Here is an 18,720-nt window from a genome sequence, read left to right on the forward strand (position 1 = left end):
AGATCCATAATGCGAAGGATGAGTTCAGTATAACAGACCAGTGAGATGATTCTAACTGCTTTTCTTTCAACTCATTGCTTAAGTTAGTATTAAAAAAGGTGAAGTAGATAAGCTGTGTTCGCATTATTTTATTTTGCATAACTTTAAAATTAACTTTTCTAAATATCAACAATTTAGTTCCTCAACCTTGATAACTAGCTTCATCTCAAAGACTTGTGTACTTTGCGTAGAGATCACTACAAGGAAGTATCTGGGCATGAAGATTACTTAGTGATTGAACCATTAAGAATGCTTTTGAAACTGGGGTGCCTGGGTGGCTCAGTCAGTTAAGCATCTGCCTGCGGCTTAGGTCATGATCTTGGGGTCCTGAGATCGAGCCCCGTGTCGGGGTCCTGAGATTGAGCCCTGTGTTGAGCTCCCTGCTCAGTGGGGAGTCTGCTTCTCCCTCTCCTTCTGCCCCCCCCACTTATTTTCTCTCTCTCTCTCTCAAATAAATAAATAAAATCTTTAAAAAAATGCTTTTGGGAAAAAAAAGATGCCTTTGGTTGTAAATAATAAAAATCTAATAGTAGCTGAGAGAAACAGGGAATTATGTGTCTCATTTAACTTGGAGTCTAGAGGTTGGCAGTGCAAAGCTGGTGTGATGTCATCAGCAACCCTGCCTTTTTGCCCTCCCTTTCTTAGGGTTTGGCCTTTCTCCTCATACCTACATGCATCAAATCTGCCATCCAGATAGGAAGAAGGACCATTAGGGGAAGAAACAAAAAGATATGTTGTCAGATTTCCCCTCCCATCAGGGAAACAGTTTCTTTCCCAAATGCCCCATCCAACAGATTTCAGATTATGTCTGAATGAGCAGAACTCTAATGAGCACAAGTTCCTTCTAACCTGGAAGGTGATTAGAGAGCAAGAAGTTGTGGTTTGGAATGGGTGTAGGAAACTGACAACCCCAAGTGACTGTCACAGTTGAGGAAGACATTTTGAAGTTAATCCATTTCACACCATGAGATAACATGGAGCTTCCTCACCTCTAGAATGCAACAAAGTATAAGAGACTATGGGACAGCAGCTGAGAAAGAGAAGCAAGTTTTAGTGTTAACGGAACCTGGACTGGATCACCCGACAAAAAGAACCAAGTGGCCCTTGGAGATCTTGGAGGATAGGAGGTTTATTTAACGCCGGTGGGCTCAGAGGAGAGTGATCTCCAAAGGTCTGAGCCCCAAGCACAAACAAAGGGGGCAATTTATACACTTCTACTTCTGCATACTTGGCACTTTTGGCACGTGCACGAAGCAGGGCAGGGAGAAGAACCTGGAAGAGCCCTGGGGCAAGGACTGGGACTCTCTCGCTGGCTCGGTCGGCCATCTTAGGACACAGATTTTCCTTATCATTAGGATTACAGAAGTGTTTGACAATCAAGCAAATGATGAGACCTAAAAGGGATAATTTTCTGTTCTATATTTGATTACATAGTCAACTATACAAGCAAGCCATGGATAAATAGTAGTGATTGAAAAAACAATTTGGGGAGGTCAAATTGTCAGCAGTGTGATCCAGCAACCAAAAAGCTAGTTTTTCGTGCCCTGTACTAACTGAAATGAATATAAGATATTTTGACACTATCATTTTAAATATACTATTTTGTCTTACTAGATGTTTTGATCTTTGGGATAGTATGCCCCCATATTTAGGAATTCAAATTTGAATCAGAATTATACCTATATTGAGGTGGCTGGGTGGCTCAGTCGTTAAGCGTCTGCCTTCGGCTCAGGTCATGATCCCAGGGTCCTCGGATCGAGCCCCGCGTCGGGCTCCCTGCTCAGCAGGAAGCCTGCTTCTCCCTCTCCTACTCCCCCTGCTTGTGTTCCCTCTCTTGCTGTCTCTCTCTCTGTCAAATAAATAAATAAAATCTTTAAAAAAAAAAGAATTATACCTATATTGAATCACTTTTATTGCAGGAGCATTTTCCAGGGGAAACTGTATTAAGCCAGCTTGATTTTTTTAATTTATATGAAGTAAGACTAAATTACTTCCAAATATTTTAAAATTTCTTAACAAAGAAATTTGCATTTGTTTATCTAATTTTTGTCTATCTTAAAGTCTATGAACTTTAGCTTGTTCTGGTGTGATTTCTTTTAATGGTTATTATCTCCAACAGTTGTAACTAATTTACCTAGGTCAGAGTATAGATCTGGTTTTTGTCAAAGAAAATTTGCTTCCTCCATCATTATTTTGTCACTTCCAGATTTTACCCTGGTGGTTTTAGCTTTCTATGGTGTTATTTGGTGGTGTTTAGAAAACAATTTTGTAGGGGCGCCTGGGTGGCTCAGTCGTTAAGCGTCTGCTTTTGGCTCAGGTCATGATCGCAGGGTCCTGGGATCAAGACCCGCATCAAGCTCCCTGCTCAGTGGGGAGCCTGCTTCTCCCTCTCCCACTCCCCCTGCTTGTGTTCCCTCTCTTGCTGTGTCTCTCTCTGTCAAATTAATAAATAAAATCTTAAAAAAAAAAAGAAACAGTTTTGTAGTGTTCTATGGAACCAAAAGTAGAAGTTCAGTCAGTCTTGTGTCTAAAACAAATGTCACAATATGTAGTAGTAGCCATTTTCAATTTTATTTTATGCTGATTACTTCTACCATTCATTTAGCATATAATGTTTTGAGTTTCTATTACAAGCCAGCCACTGTTCTAGCTGCTGGTAATACAGTGGTGAATAGAGCTTACCATATACTCAGTGAGACAAATAAGAAATAAAACACTTGCCATAAAATGTCAGGTTGTGTTAAATGTCAGGAAGAAAAATAGATTGAAGAGGAGACATTTAAGCAGAGACTGAAATAAACACAGAGTGAACCATGAAACTATATGAGAAATGAGCACTTTTAGGTAGAGAGGGTGTGGAGCATAGAAAGGGCATGAGGTGAGACCCATGTAGAGTATTTGAAGAACAGCAGGAGGGCCAGCCATAAGAAGAGTGTGCTAGCAGAAAAATTGTAGGAAGGACAGTTGGAGAGATGGGTAGGGGCCAGATCATATGGGGCCATTTCGGCCAGAGTTTGGACTTCTGAATTTTTCCTAGTTGAGGCAAGAAGCCATTGGAAGGTCTCAAAGTCTCCTTTGTCTGTTCTGCGACTAATACCTTTAGGAGGACAAGAGTAAAAGCAGGAAGATGGTTGGAGCTGAATGACCTTAGTGGGTTGGTGGAAGTAATAAGAGGTAACATTCATTATCATTTCTATAAAAACCCAGTAGCATGCATTTATTTCTTGAATCAAGGAGTATTCATGGAATAGTCTCATAGGATCTAGGTGCTCAGTAGCTTGAAAACAGGGATAAAATATCAAAACTAACCAGATTTTAATGGAAATATTGTTTCCACAACAAGGAGATTAATAATCCCATCCTACTTCCATAGTAATTTGATCACCCTAAGTATTAAACACTGTGACATTTATGCCTTTTTGTTTGAACAATATATGAATAAGTAAGGGAAACGAAGGACACATTCAAGGGAAAATGGTGAGCATACCAAAGGCTTCCAAGAGTAGATAGTGCCTTGGGGAGACAATGTGCATCATGGCTAGGAGCACAGGCTCTGAGGCCAGACTTGCTATGTTTAAATTCTGCCCTTGGGGTGCCTGGGTGGCTCAGTCGGTTAAGCATCTGCCTTTGGCTTGGGTCGTGGTCCTGGACTCCCAAGATCGAGCGCTGCATCAGGCTCCCTGCTCAGCGGGAGTCTACTTCTCCCTCTGCCTCTGCTCCTCCCCGACTGGTGCTCTCTCTCTCTCTCCCAAAATAAATAAAATCTTAAAAAAAAAAAGAAAGTCTGCCCTCTCACTAGCTGTGTGACCTTGGACAACTTTTCTGTTCCTCAGTCTCCACAGAATACTTCAAAATTTGCTCTGGAAAGCATTTTCCTTCTTGTTAATTGAGTGTTAGATCAGACATCATATTCTCTGATGAACTTGTCTTACCCAGCTGCCGTCCCCTCAAATTCCTAGCTGAAGTTAGGTAACTTTACCTAGGTAAAAGGAGAGAGAGAGAGAGCACACACCTGCAGGGGAAAGGGCAGAGGCAGAGGGGGAGGGAGAGAGAAACTTAAGCAGACTCCACACTGACCGTGGAGCCTGGTGCAAGGCTCCATTTCATGACCCTGAGATCACGACCTGAGTTGGATGCTTAACTGACTGTGCTACCCAGGTGCCCCATGATGAACTATTTCTTACTTTTCTATTTCACACTCTGTTGTGGGCTCAATTGTGTGCCCTCCCCCATCCCCACACCAACAAAGCATATGTCGAATGGGACTGTATTTGAGATAGGACCTTTAAAGAGATAATTAAGGTAAAATAAGGTAGGTCATGGTGGGCCCTAGTCCAATATATAAATGGTGTCCTTATAAAAAGAGGAGATCAGGACACAGACACACACAGAGGAGAGACCATGTAAACACAAAGGGAGAACATGGCCATCTCCAAGCCAAGGAAAGAGCCTCAGAATGAGAGCACCCTGCCAACACCTTGACCTCAGACTCAGCTTCCAAAACTGCAAGAGAATACGTTGCTGTTTTTGAACCCCCCAGGCTGTGGTACTTTGTTATGACAGCCCAAGCAAACTAATACACATCCTGTGAACTCTGAAAGGGCAGAGATTCTTTCACTGTGTCTTTAATTTTATCTAAAGTTTTTGTTGCAAAGAGTGAAAAAGAAATCAGTATATATTAGGCACCTACCATATGCAGGCACTGTATTAGATAATGTACATATATTACTTAATTTTCCCAACAGTGCTCTGAAGTACTCTGCCCATTCTATAGATAAGGAAACTGAGGCTGAGAAGATAGTAAGTACCCTAATCAGGTGTGTCTTACTTCCAGAGGGTTGTAGAACATCATCTGTGTCCTACAGTAAAATGTGGTTTTAGAAAAACATTTAAAAATATCAAACCAAACTTCAAAAAAGATATTTAAAAGTCAGTTGCATTTAAATTGCATTTCTTTTTTTTTTGTTTACAGTTTTTATTTAAATTCTAGTTAGTTAACATACACTGTAATACTGATTTCAGGAATAGAATTTAGTGGTTCATTACTCACAAACACCTAGTGCTCATCACAACAAGTTCCCTCCTTAATACCCATCCCCCATATCGCCCATTCCCGGCCCACCTTCTCTCCACTGACCCTCAGTTTGTTCTCTTAAGAGTCTTTTATGGTTTGCCTCCCTCTCTTTCTTCCCCCCTTCCCCTATGTTCATTTGTTTTGTTTCTTAAATTTCATATATGAGTGTAATCATCTGTTATTTGTCTTTCTCTGACTGACTTGTTTCGCTTAGGGTAATACCCTCGAGTTCCATCCACATCATTGCAAATGGCAAGATTTCATTCTTTTTGATGGCTGAATAATATTCCATTATATATATATATATATATACACACACACCACATCTTCTTCAGCCATTCATCAGTCAATGGACATTTAGGCTCTTTCCATAATTTGGCTATTGTTGATAATGCTGCTATAAGCATCGGGTGCATATGTCCCTTTGAATCAGTATTTTTGTATCTTTTGGATAAATACCTAGTAGTACAATTGCTGGATCATAGGGTAATTCTATTTTTCACTTTTTGAGGAACCTCTGTGTTGTTTTCCAGAGTGGCTGCACCAGTTTGCATTTCCATTAACAGTGTAAGAGGGTTCCCCTTTCTCTGCATCCTCGCCAACATCTGTTGTTTCCTGTGTTAATTTTAGCCATTCTGACAGGTGTGAGGTGATATCTTGTTGTAGTTTTGATTCGTATTTCCCTGATGATGAGTGATGTTGAGCATCTTTTCATGTGTCTGTTAGCCATCTATATGTCTTCTTTGGAAAAATGTCTATTCATGTCCTCTGCCTATTTCTTAACTACTAGATTATTTGTTTTTTTTGGGTGTTGAGTTTGATAAGTTCTTTATAGATTTTGGATACTCTGTATCAGACATGTCATTTGCAAATATCTTCCCCCATTCCAAAGGTTGCCTTTTAGTTTTGTTGATCATTTCCTTTACTGTGCAGAAGCTTTTTATCTTTTTTTTCTTTTTTTAGAGAGGGAGAGAGAGAAAGAGAAGGGGAGAGAGAGTGAGGGGCACAGGAGTGGGAGAGAGAGCATCTTTCCAATTTTAGTATATGTGCTGCCGAAGCGAGCACGAGAGAGAGCATCTTAAGCAGGCTCCACACTCAGTGCTGAGCCTGACAAGGGGCTTGATCTCACAACCCTGAGATCATGACCTGAACTGAAATCAAGAGTCAGATGCTCAATCAACTGAGCCACTCAGGCATCCCAAGAAGTTTTTTTATCTTGAAGACCCAGTAGTTCATTTTTGCTTTTGTTTCCCTTGCCTCTGGTGATATGTCTAGTAAGAAGTTGCTATGGCCAGTGTCAAATCCTGTGCTGTCCTCTAGGATTTTGATGGTTTCCTGTCTCACATTTAGGTCTTTCATCTGTTTTGAATTTACTTTTGTGTATGGTGTAAGTAAGTGGTCCAGTTTCGTTCTTCTGCTTGTTGCTGTCCAGTTTTCCCAACACCATTTGTTGAGGAGACTTTTTTCCATTGGATATTCTTTCCTGCTTTGTCAAAGATTAGGTGACCATTTAGTTGTGGGTCCATTTCTGGATTTTCTCTTCTGTTCCATTGATCTATGTCTCTGTTTTTGTGCCAGTACCATACTGTCTTAATGCCTGCAACTTTGTAATATAGCTTTGAAGTCTGGAATTATGATGCTTCCGGCTTTGCTTTTCTTTTTCAAGGCTGCTTTGGTTGTTTAGGGTCTTTTGTGGTTCCATACAAATTTTAGGACTGCTTGTTCTAGCTCTGTGAAAAATTCTGGTGGTATTTTGATGGGGATTGCATTAAATGTGTAGACTGCTTTGTATTTCTTTTTTTTTCTTCTTGTCTCAGAAGAACTAGAGCCATAGGGTGGAATTTTTGTTTCACTGATTTTGATTCAAAGAAGGAAAGCATTTTGTAGTAATTAGGGCTGTGTAAATTAGGGTGGATTCAGTAACTGGAACCATTAAAGCCCATGCTAGACAGAGCTTTCATTGGGATTGTTACTTTCAGAATTGGTGTGTTGTTCAGAAGGTTGTACTCAATGACCATTGTGTTCTCTACAGACTCTTAGTTTAACACACTTATTGTATGTCTGTTTTGTCAGACTTGTTGTGAATGATACATAACACTTCAATTAGATATGGTAAGTCTGACTCGTGCTATATGTCTTTGTATGTGAACTATTGAGTTACATTTCTATATTTCAGACCTATAGTTAGAAAAACAATTATGTCTAAAAGAGAAGTCAAGGATGATTTTAAAATAAGCATACTAACTTTAGTTGAAATGGAACTGTGTAATGCAATTCAATAATTGATCATATGAGTTTTCCCTGGAGGAAATACTTTTTTAAAACATTAAGCTTGTAAGTGAGATGAGAGAAATCTACAGCTTTCTTGCAACTCTGTATTGTATATAAAAATTTTAAAATCTGAGAACACTTTTCATTGTTGTTTTCTGTTTGGACTTAAGAGAAAAGCACTAGATGACAAAAATGATTTGCATTTTTTCCCCTTTTATTACCTAATTGCTATGATACCTTAATGGGGGAGGGAAATTTGTCCATTTCTTCCACAAATAAAAAAGCTAAGATTCTGTATTACACATGAGCATTAAGTTCTTCATTGCCTTGTTAAGGAAATCAAGTAGGCATGCTGTGATTTTTTTTTTAATCTTGACCAAAATCTTATACCTTACATAAAAATTAACTCAAAATAGACCAGATTCAAACTTTTAGGAAAAGCATAAGAGAAAAATCTTTGAGATTTGGGCTAGGAAAGAGTTAGGCTTGACATTAAAACCATGATCTGTGTAAGGAAAAATTGATAAATTGGACTTCATCAAAATTAAAAACTCTTGCTCTACAAAAAAGAAGATCCTGTTAAGAGAATGAAAAGACAAGCTACATACTGCAGAGAATATTTACAAACTATGTATCTGACCAAAGACTACTTCCAGAATATATAAAGAACTCTCAGAACTCAACAGTAAATACCAAACAACTTAATGAGAAAATGAGCAAAAGATCTGAGCATATATAGATGGCAGTTGAAGCTGTTCAACATCGTTAATGACTAAGGAAATACATATTAAAACCACAGTGAGGGGGCGCCTGGGTGGCTCACTCGGTTAAGCGTCTGCCTTCAGCTCAGGTCATGATCCCAGGGTCCTGGGATTGAGCCCTGCATCAGGCTTCCTGTTCGGCAGGGAGCCTGCTTCTCCTTCTCCCTCTGCCTGCTGCTCCCCCAGCTTGTGCTCTCTCACTCTCTCTGTCAAATAAATAAATAAAATCTTTTAAAAAAAACAAAAAACAAAAACCAAAGTGAGGTTTCATATTATACAGTGATCAGGATAGCTAAAAATAAAAAGTAGTGATGCCAAATGCTGGTAAAGATGCAAAGAAATTCTCTCATATATTGCAGATGGGAACATATATTGTATAACCACTCTGGAAAGAGTTTTAGTTTCTTCTTTTTTTAAAGGTTTTATTTATTTATTTGTCAGAGTGAGCGAGAGCACAATCAGGGGGAGCGGCAGGCAGAGGGAGAAGCAGGCTCCCCGCTGAGCAAGGAGCCCGATGTGGGACTCATCTCAGGACCCTGGGATCAAGACCTGAGCCAAAGGCAGATGCTTAATGAACTGAGCCACCCAGGAGTCCCATGGATCTTTAGTTTCTTATTAAACCAAACAAGCAACTGCCGTAAGATCCAACAGTTACATCCTGTGGCATTTTTCCTAGAGAAATAACTTATGTTTGCATAAAAAACTGTACTCAAGTGTTTATAACAGCTTTATTTGTAATGTCTTTCAGTGTTTGAATGGTTAAGCAGACTGTGGTACATCCATAAATGGAGTACTACTCAGCAGTTAAAAGGGTCAAACTATTGATACATTACAGTACCTTAGATGAATCGCAAAGGAATTATGCTGAGTGAAAAAATACAATCCCAACAGGTTACAAAGTGTTATATAAATGATTCCACTTATACAACACTCTTGAAATGACAAAATTATAGAAATGGAAAACAGATTAGTGGTTTTCAGGGGTTAGGGATTAGGCAGGGGGTTGGTGCAGGGAGGATAGATGTAGCTATAAAACAGTATCATGAGGGATCCTTGTAATGATGGAAACATTCTGTATCTTGACAGTGTCAGTGTCAATATACTGGTTGTGATATTGAACTATAGTTTTGTAAGATACTACCTTGGGGGAAACTAGGCCAGGGGTACATGAGATCCCTCTATATTATTTCTTGTAATTGCATGTGATTATCTCAAAATAAAAAGTTTAATTAAAAATCATAATTCTGGGCACCTCAGTCGGTTAAGGTCCAACTCTTGACTTCAGCTCAGGTTGTGATCTCAGGTTCATGAGATCAAGCCCTGCATCAAGCTCTGAGCTGAGCATGGAGCCTGCTTGGGATTCTCTCTCTCCTTCTCCCTCTGCCCTTTCCTCCACCCCTTCCTCCTCTCCCTCTCTCTCTCTCCAAAATAAATAAATAAAAATAAATAAAAATCATAATTCATATCCCTTTCCTACCACTGAAACAAATATTCAAAATGTTAAATAGCATTTTTGAATTTCAGACTATACTGTGGGACAGTTGCCCATTATAATGTGAAAAGAGCCCTTGTCTAAAGTAGTATTTTCAGAAGCAAAAATAGCAATAGAGGATTATTTGATTATTCTCATTTTTATTTTAATGTGCTTTAAAAATGTGCCAGTTCTATTATGTGTAATCTTTCTTCATTTTTTTTCCAGCCTTTTTCTCATGGTTCTCATCATATCAGACATTATGGCTTTGGTAAGGCATTACTGGATATTCAGTTTAAATAAGATTGAGAAGCTAAGTGCTGGTTTAATTTAATCAAGAGAAATCTGAATGCATTTCTGTGCATGAAATCTTTAGATATTAAGTTATAAGTGCTGGCATAATTTACACATATAAATTACTTTCTTTTTATATGACTTATGCAGAAAGGGTGTTCTTCTGAAGGTGTCAAAAGTCTTCTTACTTGATTTATTTTCATCTGTCATTTTATACCTAGTCTTCCACGGTGCATTGTGTCTGAAATGAGCCTTCCATAGGCAGTTCACAGAAAAAGCTAACTTTAGATTTAGGTAATACATCATTTTCCTACTTGAAATGTTGATTTTTCTAACCCTTCTCTAAGATTGAGAAAACGGAGGGAAGGAAGAAAGGAAAGAAGAAATAGAAAGAAAGAGTGGGAAGATGTTACCAAGTTAATGACTCTTATAAGTGAGTTCTGAGTAAGGAGCATGCAGATGGGCCTCTTGTACGTAGTGTATTCAGAAAAAGAACCTACTTTATACCTACAAATTCAGGGGGTTCTCAAAACTGCCCTCAGGTTTGAAAAATCACTAGAAGGACAAAACTCACGGAAAACTATTATAATCACAGTTAGGATTTATTGTAGGAAAGTATACAGATTAAAGTTATCCAAGGGAAGAGACTCAGAAGGCAGAGTCTAGGAAGGGTCCGGATGTGGAACTCTGGTCCTCTCCCTGTGGAGTCAGGACAGCATTACTGTTCCAGCATTGATGTGTGGTGTTCGTAGGGAGTACTGCCAACGAGGCTTGTGAGAGCCTCGGTTCAACTTTTTAATGAGGATCAATCACATTTTGTCCCCATGACTGACCTTTAATGTTCAGTCCTTCTAGAGGTGGTACCTGATAGCACATGGCCCATAGCCCCCAATATAAATCGCATTATTAGACTGTCCAGTGGCTAAGGCCCCCAAGGCAAAATGCTCCCATCAGGCATGGCATTCCATGGGCCTAGAAGTCACTCCAGGTAGCTGAAGGCAAAGGCCAGATTTCTCTTTGGGTAAAGCTAATTCTTCACTATATAACATCCTATGCTAGAACTGATTAGAGACACCAAGTAGTCTAACTTCCCAGTCAGATCCCTAGTCACTTGATTTAGGTGAGAACATTTTTGTGTTCTGTTGAACTGGATATCCATTATATATCTGAAATTGACCATACATAATAATGCTAGAACAAATCAGCTTTCAGTTTTGCTCACAAAGAGCAAGATATGTTAACAGAAGGGAATTTAAATTCTCTGATTAACTTTGTAAAGAGTCAGATTGCTTTCTTTAGCTTACGAAGCCATTTGTGACCATTTGTAAGCTTCTGCTTACTGGACCAGCATCATCTCCAACCTTGTTCTCGCCACACCAGCCTCCTCACCTGGACCTGCTGCACTCCCCCTGGACTCTTAACATTTACATAGGTTTCTCCCTCTGTCAGAAACATACTTCTCCGATCTCCTCAGACTCCTCTTTCACCTGACTCTTACTTTTTACTTAGATTTGTAGACTTTTTATTGGGACAGACTTCCCTTATACTCCATCTGGGTTATGTACCCCTTCCTTTGTGCTCCCATAATTGCCTGTCTTTTCCAATGATAACACTCATCTCTCTCTCTCCCTCTCTCTCTGTCTCTCTCTCTCTCACACACACACACACACACACACACGCACGCACACACACCTGGTATTTTGATTGAATTATTCACTAGGTTATACAACTCCCAAAAGAGATTTTATCTCCAGGACCTAACACAGTGATTAGCACGTAGTAGGCTGTCAGTAGATATTTGTTGATAAATGGATGATATGGCTTTTTTTTTCACTGAGGTCTTTTTTATTATTCGTGTCTTTTATTAAAATCAGTAGAGTCTGCAACTTTTGATCTCAGGGTCTTGAGTTCAAGCCCCACACTGGGCTTAGAACTTACTTAAAAAAATTAAGTTGGTTATCTTTATTTTTAGCTATTCATAAATGTCACTTTTGTGTTCATTTGATCGAATAGTAATGCTACGTCTGGCTTTTAGGCTATTGCTCATTTTAGTCCAAGCAGAAATTTCTATGAAGGACATACAGATTCTAGTCAGTGGTTATAAGAGGTCAGAAGTCTGAAACTGATAATCCTAAAATAAGTTGTTTTTCATCTGAATCAAAATACCTTTGTTTTTAATGGAGCCATATTTTGTTTTATTTTACAGCATTTTTTCTTCTTAGTCAAGGATTATGGCAGCTGGCTTGATATTGGAACAAGGTGCAGTATATAATCACATTGAAATTCTTAAGAATACGGTGAAAAAAATAATAACTTGACATCTTAGTGGAAGGTACCAATTTGATTTTTGAGGTAAACATAGCAAGTAGCAATTATTTTAAGCTTCTGGATGTGAGACATGTCTCTCCATTTCTTAACATTAACACATTAGCAAATGATTTCTTGGGATGATGTGGGGATAGATGCTAACTCTGGAGAGAACTATAGAACAGCGGGAAGGTGCAAGGGAAACTGGGTGAACCTGATCTGGGTTTTCAGAGTCTGTCCTGATAATCTGTCAGTCTCTTTAGAAAAATGATGCACTCAGTGGCAGTATGGATTTTATGTGTCAATTTAAATTGTGTGTAATCCTTATCTGCCTCTTAGAATCTTTAATATGAGAACATTTAACGTGTGAGATCTTACAACAGTGTTCTAGTATAATATGAACAAAAAGTCAGTTTTTTCTTTAATATGATTTGAATATGAATGATTTCTATAATCTGTTAAGTTTCTTCTCTTTGAGAAATAAAGCAAAGTTAGTCTTTTTGCCTTTTTGTTTTCAAATGCATTCGGAGACCTTTTTTTTTTTTTTTTTTGACAGAGAGAGAGAGAGCGAGAGCAGGAACACAAGCAGGGGGAGTGGGAGAGGGAGAAGCAGGCCTCCCGCTGAGCAGGGAGCCCCATGCGGGGCTCGATCCCAGGACCCTGGGATCATGACCTGAGCCGAAGGCAGACGCTCAACAACTGAGCCACCCAGGCGTGCCCGGAGACAATATATTTTTATAGACTGCTTTTATTTCATTTAGTCAATATTTATTTAGCACTTGTGTTGCTGGAAATTGCATAGGTTTGGGTGAGACTGTGTTAGACATTCTCTCCTCTGTTCCTACCTCTTAGGCAGCTCACTTCTGGTCCTGCTTTCTTATTTATATACACGTTTGCCTCTCTGCCTCATCTGATTTTAATCTTCTTCATTCCATATGTGCCAGGCATGTAAAAGGTGTCCCTAGATCATTTTGCTTTCATTGCTCTTAAGCTTGAATGCTTAGGGAAAGTTTTGACGTCTCTCTCTCTCTCCAGCCCTCTGATCCCAAAGTGTCCAGACAAGATAGTGGGTTAGAACATGGGCTTTAGACCAGAGCACCTGGGCTTGGAAAACTTCTGCCACATTTTAGCTACGAGACTGTCAGCAAGTGACTTAATCCCTCTCATCTCTCCCCTGTCTCGTGTAGTTGTCTGAATGGATGACTCCACGTGGAACATTGAGCACAGTGCCCGGCATCTAAGAAGTTTCAGTAAAGGCAGCTATTTAGTATTGATGTTATTCTGTGGTTCTATTTTTTATCCTTCAGAGTGTTTTTTGTGTTTGACGTACGTCTCCTTACTCTCTCTGACGTCTGATTAATTTTCTTTCATTTTAGACATACGCCAGAATTTTGTTTGGGACATATTCTCATAAAATATAGTATTTTTATGTGTGAGACTTTTTATTTTTAATTGTAAAATATAGATATCAAAATTTACCATCTTAACTTCTTTTAAGTGTACAGTTCAGCAACATTAAGTAAATTCACACTGTTGAGCAATATCACCATTATTCATCTCCAGCCCTGGAAGTTAGGGTGAGCTTAACTGTAAAAGGGAATGTGGGAACTTTTGGGGTGATGGAAATGTTCTCTGTCTTAACAGTGAGGATGGTTATGTGGTGTACCATGTGTTAATACTCATCTAACTGGACACTTAAAACGGTTCCATTTTCTTACATATAAATAACTCCTTAAAGATGACTCATAAAGAAAAATAGAAGAAAAACTAATAGAAGAAAAAATAACTATCTAAAAGTGAAATTAGTAGGATATAGTATAAGTATGCTCAGTTCTTCTCTTTCCTAGCAGGGACTTAATATATAATGTTTTAAATTGATGTATCAATAAATAGCAACATAAAGATACTAATTCATGGTAAGGAGGTAACCACCAGAAGATCTAAAAAGAGAAGTGGCCAAAGCAGTTGTCTTGAGAAGTAGGGAAGGAGGAATGAGGATTGTCAGTTTTCATCGTAAATCTTTCACCACTATTTTATGTTTTTAATACTGCATGTATGACTCTGATAAAAATTAAAGAGAAAGGAATAAATGAAATGGGAGGTCAGGAAGTAGAGTTTAAGTATAGACCACTTTTTCAAGCTTCGTTAGAAAGGAAAGGAGAAATACAGGGCAGTAACCGCATAGAATACCCTCACGTCTCTCTGAGATTTTATTGTCCTTCATTTTACTCATGAGCGTGAAGAATGATATTGTAGTTGGAAGGAGCAAATGTCCCTCTAATACATCATCAATTCTAATTGCCCTCTGTCAAATCTGGAGTTCTGGAGCCGGTACTGGGGCCCAAGTGGAGTAAGCTTGTTTACAGAGTACAGTAGAGGCAGGGACTTACCCACAAGGTCAGAGCAAGGCTGTGCATTGCAACACAGAGTCCACATGGCCAGCAGTTGGTTATTTGAGACAGGAGTCCTGAAAGACATGATGAAGGCAGTTCAGAGACCGGGCAATCTGTTTGCATTAGGTAAAGGCAAAATAAGACAGAAGCTCAAACTTGAATAGGAGGTCCAAGATGTCAGTCAAAGGATTGCCCCCCCCCCCGGCACACCTCTGCCACAAGTGACCAAACTTTGTGTTGTGCTGCAGTGTTTAAGGATCTTCCAGCACGTTATTTCATGCAATCTTTATCACAACACTGTAAAGTAGATATTCTTCACTGTAGATATATTTACTGTCTTCATTTTAGAGATGAGAACACTGTGGCCCATGTTAGAGATGAGGAGATTGTGACTTGCTTATGTCACAGACTGGTGAATGATGGAGCAGGTGCAGAGGGCAGCGCTTCAGGAGCCACGGCTGTAGAATCCCCACTGCCCCTTACTGCCTCTACTGACAGGGAATTGCCCAAAGTCTTTGTTTTGTGACTCTCATAAATCTTTTTTAGAAGTGGCTTTGTGTCTGATCCTGTGTGTGATTGTTGCGAAGGAACCATTCACTGCAGAGTTTTGATAACATACGTTTTGCATTTGAAGGAGAAAGAAATATTGATTAGGAGGGTATGAGCCAGAAGTAGATTGTGTCCTTTGATGCACAAAAGTTTTAAATTTTTATGTAGTCCATTTTATCTATTTTTACTTGTGTTACCTGCGCTTGCTTGATCCTTTTTAAAAGAGGCTTTGAGCCATCGCAAAACTTGTATTTAACATCTAGCATGATGTTCTTCCTGGCACTTGCATGGTACCTCCAAGCCTATTTCTTGCATTCCTTTACACAACCATCATGGGAATAATGTGTTCATCAGAGCACAAAATAATTGCAGAACGAGAGACTATAGATGCGTAAGACAAACATTGAGCATCATTCAAACCAAGGAAAACAGGATGGTGCATCAACCCTCGCGGCTCGAGAATGTGTTGATGACCCCCGCTCTGCAGTACTAACTATCAGAAAAGGATGTTAACTCCATGTTTCAGTACCATAATTTATTGATGATACTTATTAAAATATTATATAATTGATTCATGCTATACAGGGTAAAAACTATGCTGTAGGAATATTTTGTGGTAATGGTTCTTTTTGTAATGGGAGCTGCCCTCCGCACACAGTGACAAGTGCAGGTTTATCTGGAACGGTCCTGGGCTATGTCTGTTGCCCTGGTGCACTCATTACCCCCACGAAATCCAGAGGGGATGGAAAGGTGATAAAGGCACAGCCAGTTAGTAATTTTAGGTTAAACCACAGTTCCCCTCAGTCTCAGTGCTTTGTCCTCACAGATCTAACTCCCGTCAGTGAAATGGGGTGCTTGTTCTGAGAGACTTCTTGAAGGCGGGTGTAATAGGGGACTTCAGAGCTCGGGTTCTGTTCATCAGGCTGAAAGCAATGAATGATCCTCCATAAATTCCCCACATAGTCTCCTGGTCATCCCTGCTGAAATACCTCCTTGCTCTGCTGTTTGTCTTCTTTGTCTCTTATTATAACGTCCAAAAAATGCCCTCTTAGCGAAGAAAGATGATTGCAGAGGGGAGGTGGGGGATGGAAGGGGTTGGGATGGGGAAACAAAATGAAAATCTGAGTTAGAAAAATTAGGTTTTCTTAATGGAATTGCCCGGATTGAGGCTGCAGGGGGACATTTTTGATTTGCTGCTGCTCCTGTCAATAAGTTAGAACTCCAGAATCTTCTCTGGGTATCCTGTGTAGCAGTGATGGCATGTACCGCCTTGGGGAGCCATGTGGGACAGGTCTGATGGGCACGAGTGGTGCATCCATCTTCATCAGCATCTAATTTATTGCCAGGAAAAGGCTTGGATAATGGTTGGAAAATATGCTTCAAGATTCAAAGCTAAAGCACCATATAATAGGGTTCACGTTATCAAAACTTCATTATTGGGGCGCCTGGGTGGCTCAGTTGTTGAGCCTCTGCCTTCGGCTCAGGTCATGATCCCAGGGTCCTGGGATCAAGCCCCGCGTCGGACTGCCTGCTCAGCAGGAAGCCTGCTTCTCCCTCTCCCATTCCCCCTGCTTGTGTTCCCTCTCTCTCTGTGTCTCTCTCTGTCAAATAAAGAGATAAAATATTAAAAAAAAAAACTTCATTATTGTACTTTTTCCTGCATTCTGTTTGTGAGAATGTTGCTTTTAAGTTTTGGGTTTCTAATTATTCCTGTGTGAATGTATATATGAAAAGCTGAGATGTTTCTTGTCATGTTGTAGATGCTACTAAATTTATTGGCAGAGTTTCCTTAATGGGATCCAGAGTTATTTGAATTGTACTCCTGCAGTGGTTTCCCTTTGTGACAAATTTTATTTCTAAACTCCTTTTTATTAGTAATATAGTTAATAACTTCAGCCATAACATGCCTTTTATATACAGGAATGGAATGTTGTCATTTTGTCCTTACTACTTGATTGCTTTATGAATACAGAAATGGTGAGAATGTGTCCCAGAATTCTAGAGAGGAGTGGGAGCTCACCAACCCCATGAATGTGGTCTGCACGTATCTAATGGTCATAGTATCATCATGGTGATTGCAGTAGGTTTTCAAAATAGGTTTGAGAGATTCCTCAGCTGTTCATTTCAGGTTAACAAATAAGTAATAGGGACGCCTGGGTGGCTCAGGGGGTTAAGTGTGTGCCTTTGGCTCAGGTCATGATCCCAGGGTCCTGGAATCGAGCCCCGCATCGGGTTCCTTGCTCAGCAGAGAAACCTGCTTCTCCCTCTCCCACTCCCCCTGCTTGTGTTCTGTTTCTCGCTGTGTCTCTCTCTGACAAATAAATAAATAAAATGTTTAAAAAACAAACAAACAAAAAAACAAATAAGTAATAGTTTGTTTTAAAATGAAGAGTGTATTACTAGGGCATGAGACAGTATTTATGGGTGTAGTCCAATATGTTTAAAAATGCATCTTCAGAGCAGATTTTACCAGAATTAAATTGAGACTCTTAAAGGAATGTACTCCAGTCAGTATAGTCAGCTGAGCCTGTGGCTATGAGCTCAGTGGTTCTCTGGAGAACCTTGTGGCATCAGGTGTTCTTTTAACAGCCATGTGAAAAATATCCTGCCAGGCCATAAAACCGAGTTAGGCTGACAGAGCTACAATTTAGTATTTTCTTCTTTTGATCTTTTACACTGTATCTTCATTCATAGCGGGTCGTAAACTTCACAGAGTCCTGCCCTTTATATGGCATCCTGAAAGAAGTGTATTTCTTAAGCTAGAGAAAAAAATCCCTTTGAGGTAATCTTCATAACTATAAAAACACATTTAAATTTATGTTCTAAGTGTATTTGGTATGAGGTGAATAGAGTCGGCATCATCAGTTTGATTTGATAGTGGTGTGCATTTGGACATTGTTTCCTACGTGCACTATTGTTATACCTTATTAAAATACAAATGACAACTAAAGTATCATTTCTCTCTGGATATAATGATAACTTCTCATTATGTTCAATACTATCTTAATATCCTGCTAAATGTAATTAGTAAGTGCCATAAATGCTTTTACTCTTATAATGAATACTAAGCTTTATTAAAATCAATGATTCTCGGGGCGCCTGAGTGGCTCAGTCAGTTAAGCAGCTGCCTTCATCTCAGGTCATGATCCCAGGGTCCTGGGGTCGAGCCCCTCGTGGGGCTCCCTGCTCAGCGGGAAGCCTGCTTCTCCTTCTCCCTCTGCCTGCCGCTCCCCTTGCTTGTGCTCTCTCTCTGACAAATAAAATCTTTAAAAAAAAATGAATGATTCTCAAACTTTTTCTTCTCCAATGCATGTGACAGAGATGACCTACTTCTCTTGCCCATTACCCTGATTGAAAAGTACAGTCAGCCTTTCAGCACCCCTTGTACAGGCTGAACAGGCCTTCCTGGTGCCTCCGTATGCCCCTCTGCACAGAGACCCTGGCCCTCTACCATCACACATGTGCACCTTGAGAATACCTGATGTCAAAATAGTGAAGGGGAGAGAGTGGGAACAGCTAAACTCATTTCAAGTTGAAATTGGATGCTCCTTTAACTCTGCT

General features: G+C 39.6%; 1 protein-coding gene across 9 annotated transcripts in view; it reads left to right on the forward strand.

Annotated features, from left to right (window-relative positions):
- PIGN (phosphatidylinositol glycan anchor biosynthesis class N) overlaps window positions 1-18,720 on the forward strand; it is a 109,173-nt gene that overhangs the window by 87,583 nt on the left and 2,870 nt on the right. For 7 of the 9 annotated variants that reach the window (XM_025886728.2, XM_025886727.2, XM_025886726.2 and 4 more), the window contains 2 exons: window positions 9,845-9,887; window positions 12,117-12,169. In XM_025886728.2, coding sequence (XP_025742513.1) covers window positions 9,845-9,887; window positions 12,117-12,169 — 96 coding nt within the window. Of the gene's footprint in view, window positions 1-9,844; window positions 9,888-12,116; window positions 12,170-18,720 lie in introns of those variants that run through there. The other 2 variants (XR_003211134.2, XM_073898099.1) reach the window with 2 other exon arrangements.

This window comes from Callorhinus ursinus, unplaced genomic scaffold (genome assembly GCF_003265705.2).
Source record: "Callorhinus ursinus isolate GAN/ISIS: 27379988/994484 unplaced genomic scaffold, GSC_fseal_2.0 scaffold11, whole genome shotgun sequence".
NCBI classification, from domain to species: Eukaryota; Metazoa; Chordata; class Mammalia; order Carnivora; family Otariidae; genus Callorhinus; species Callorhinus ursinus.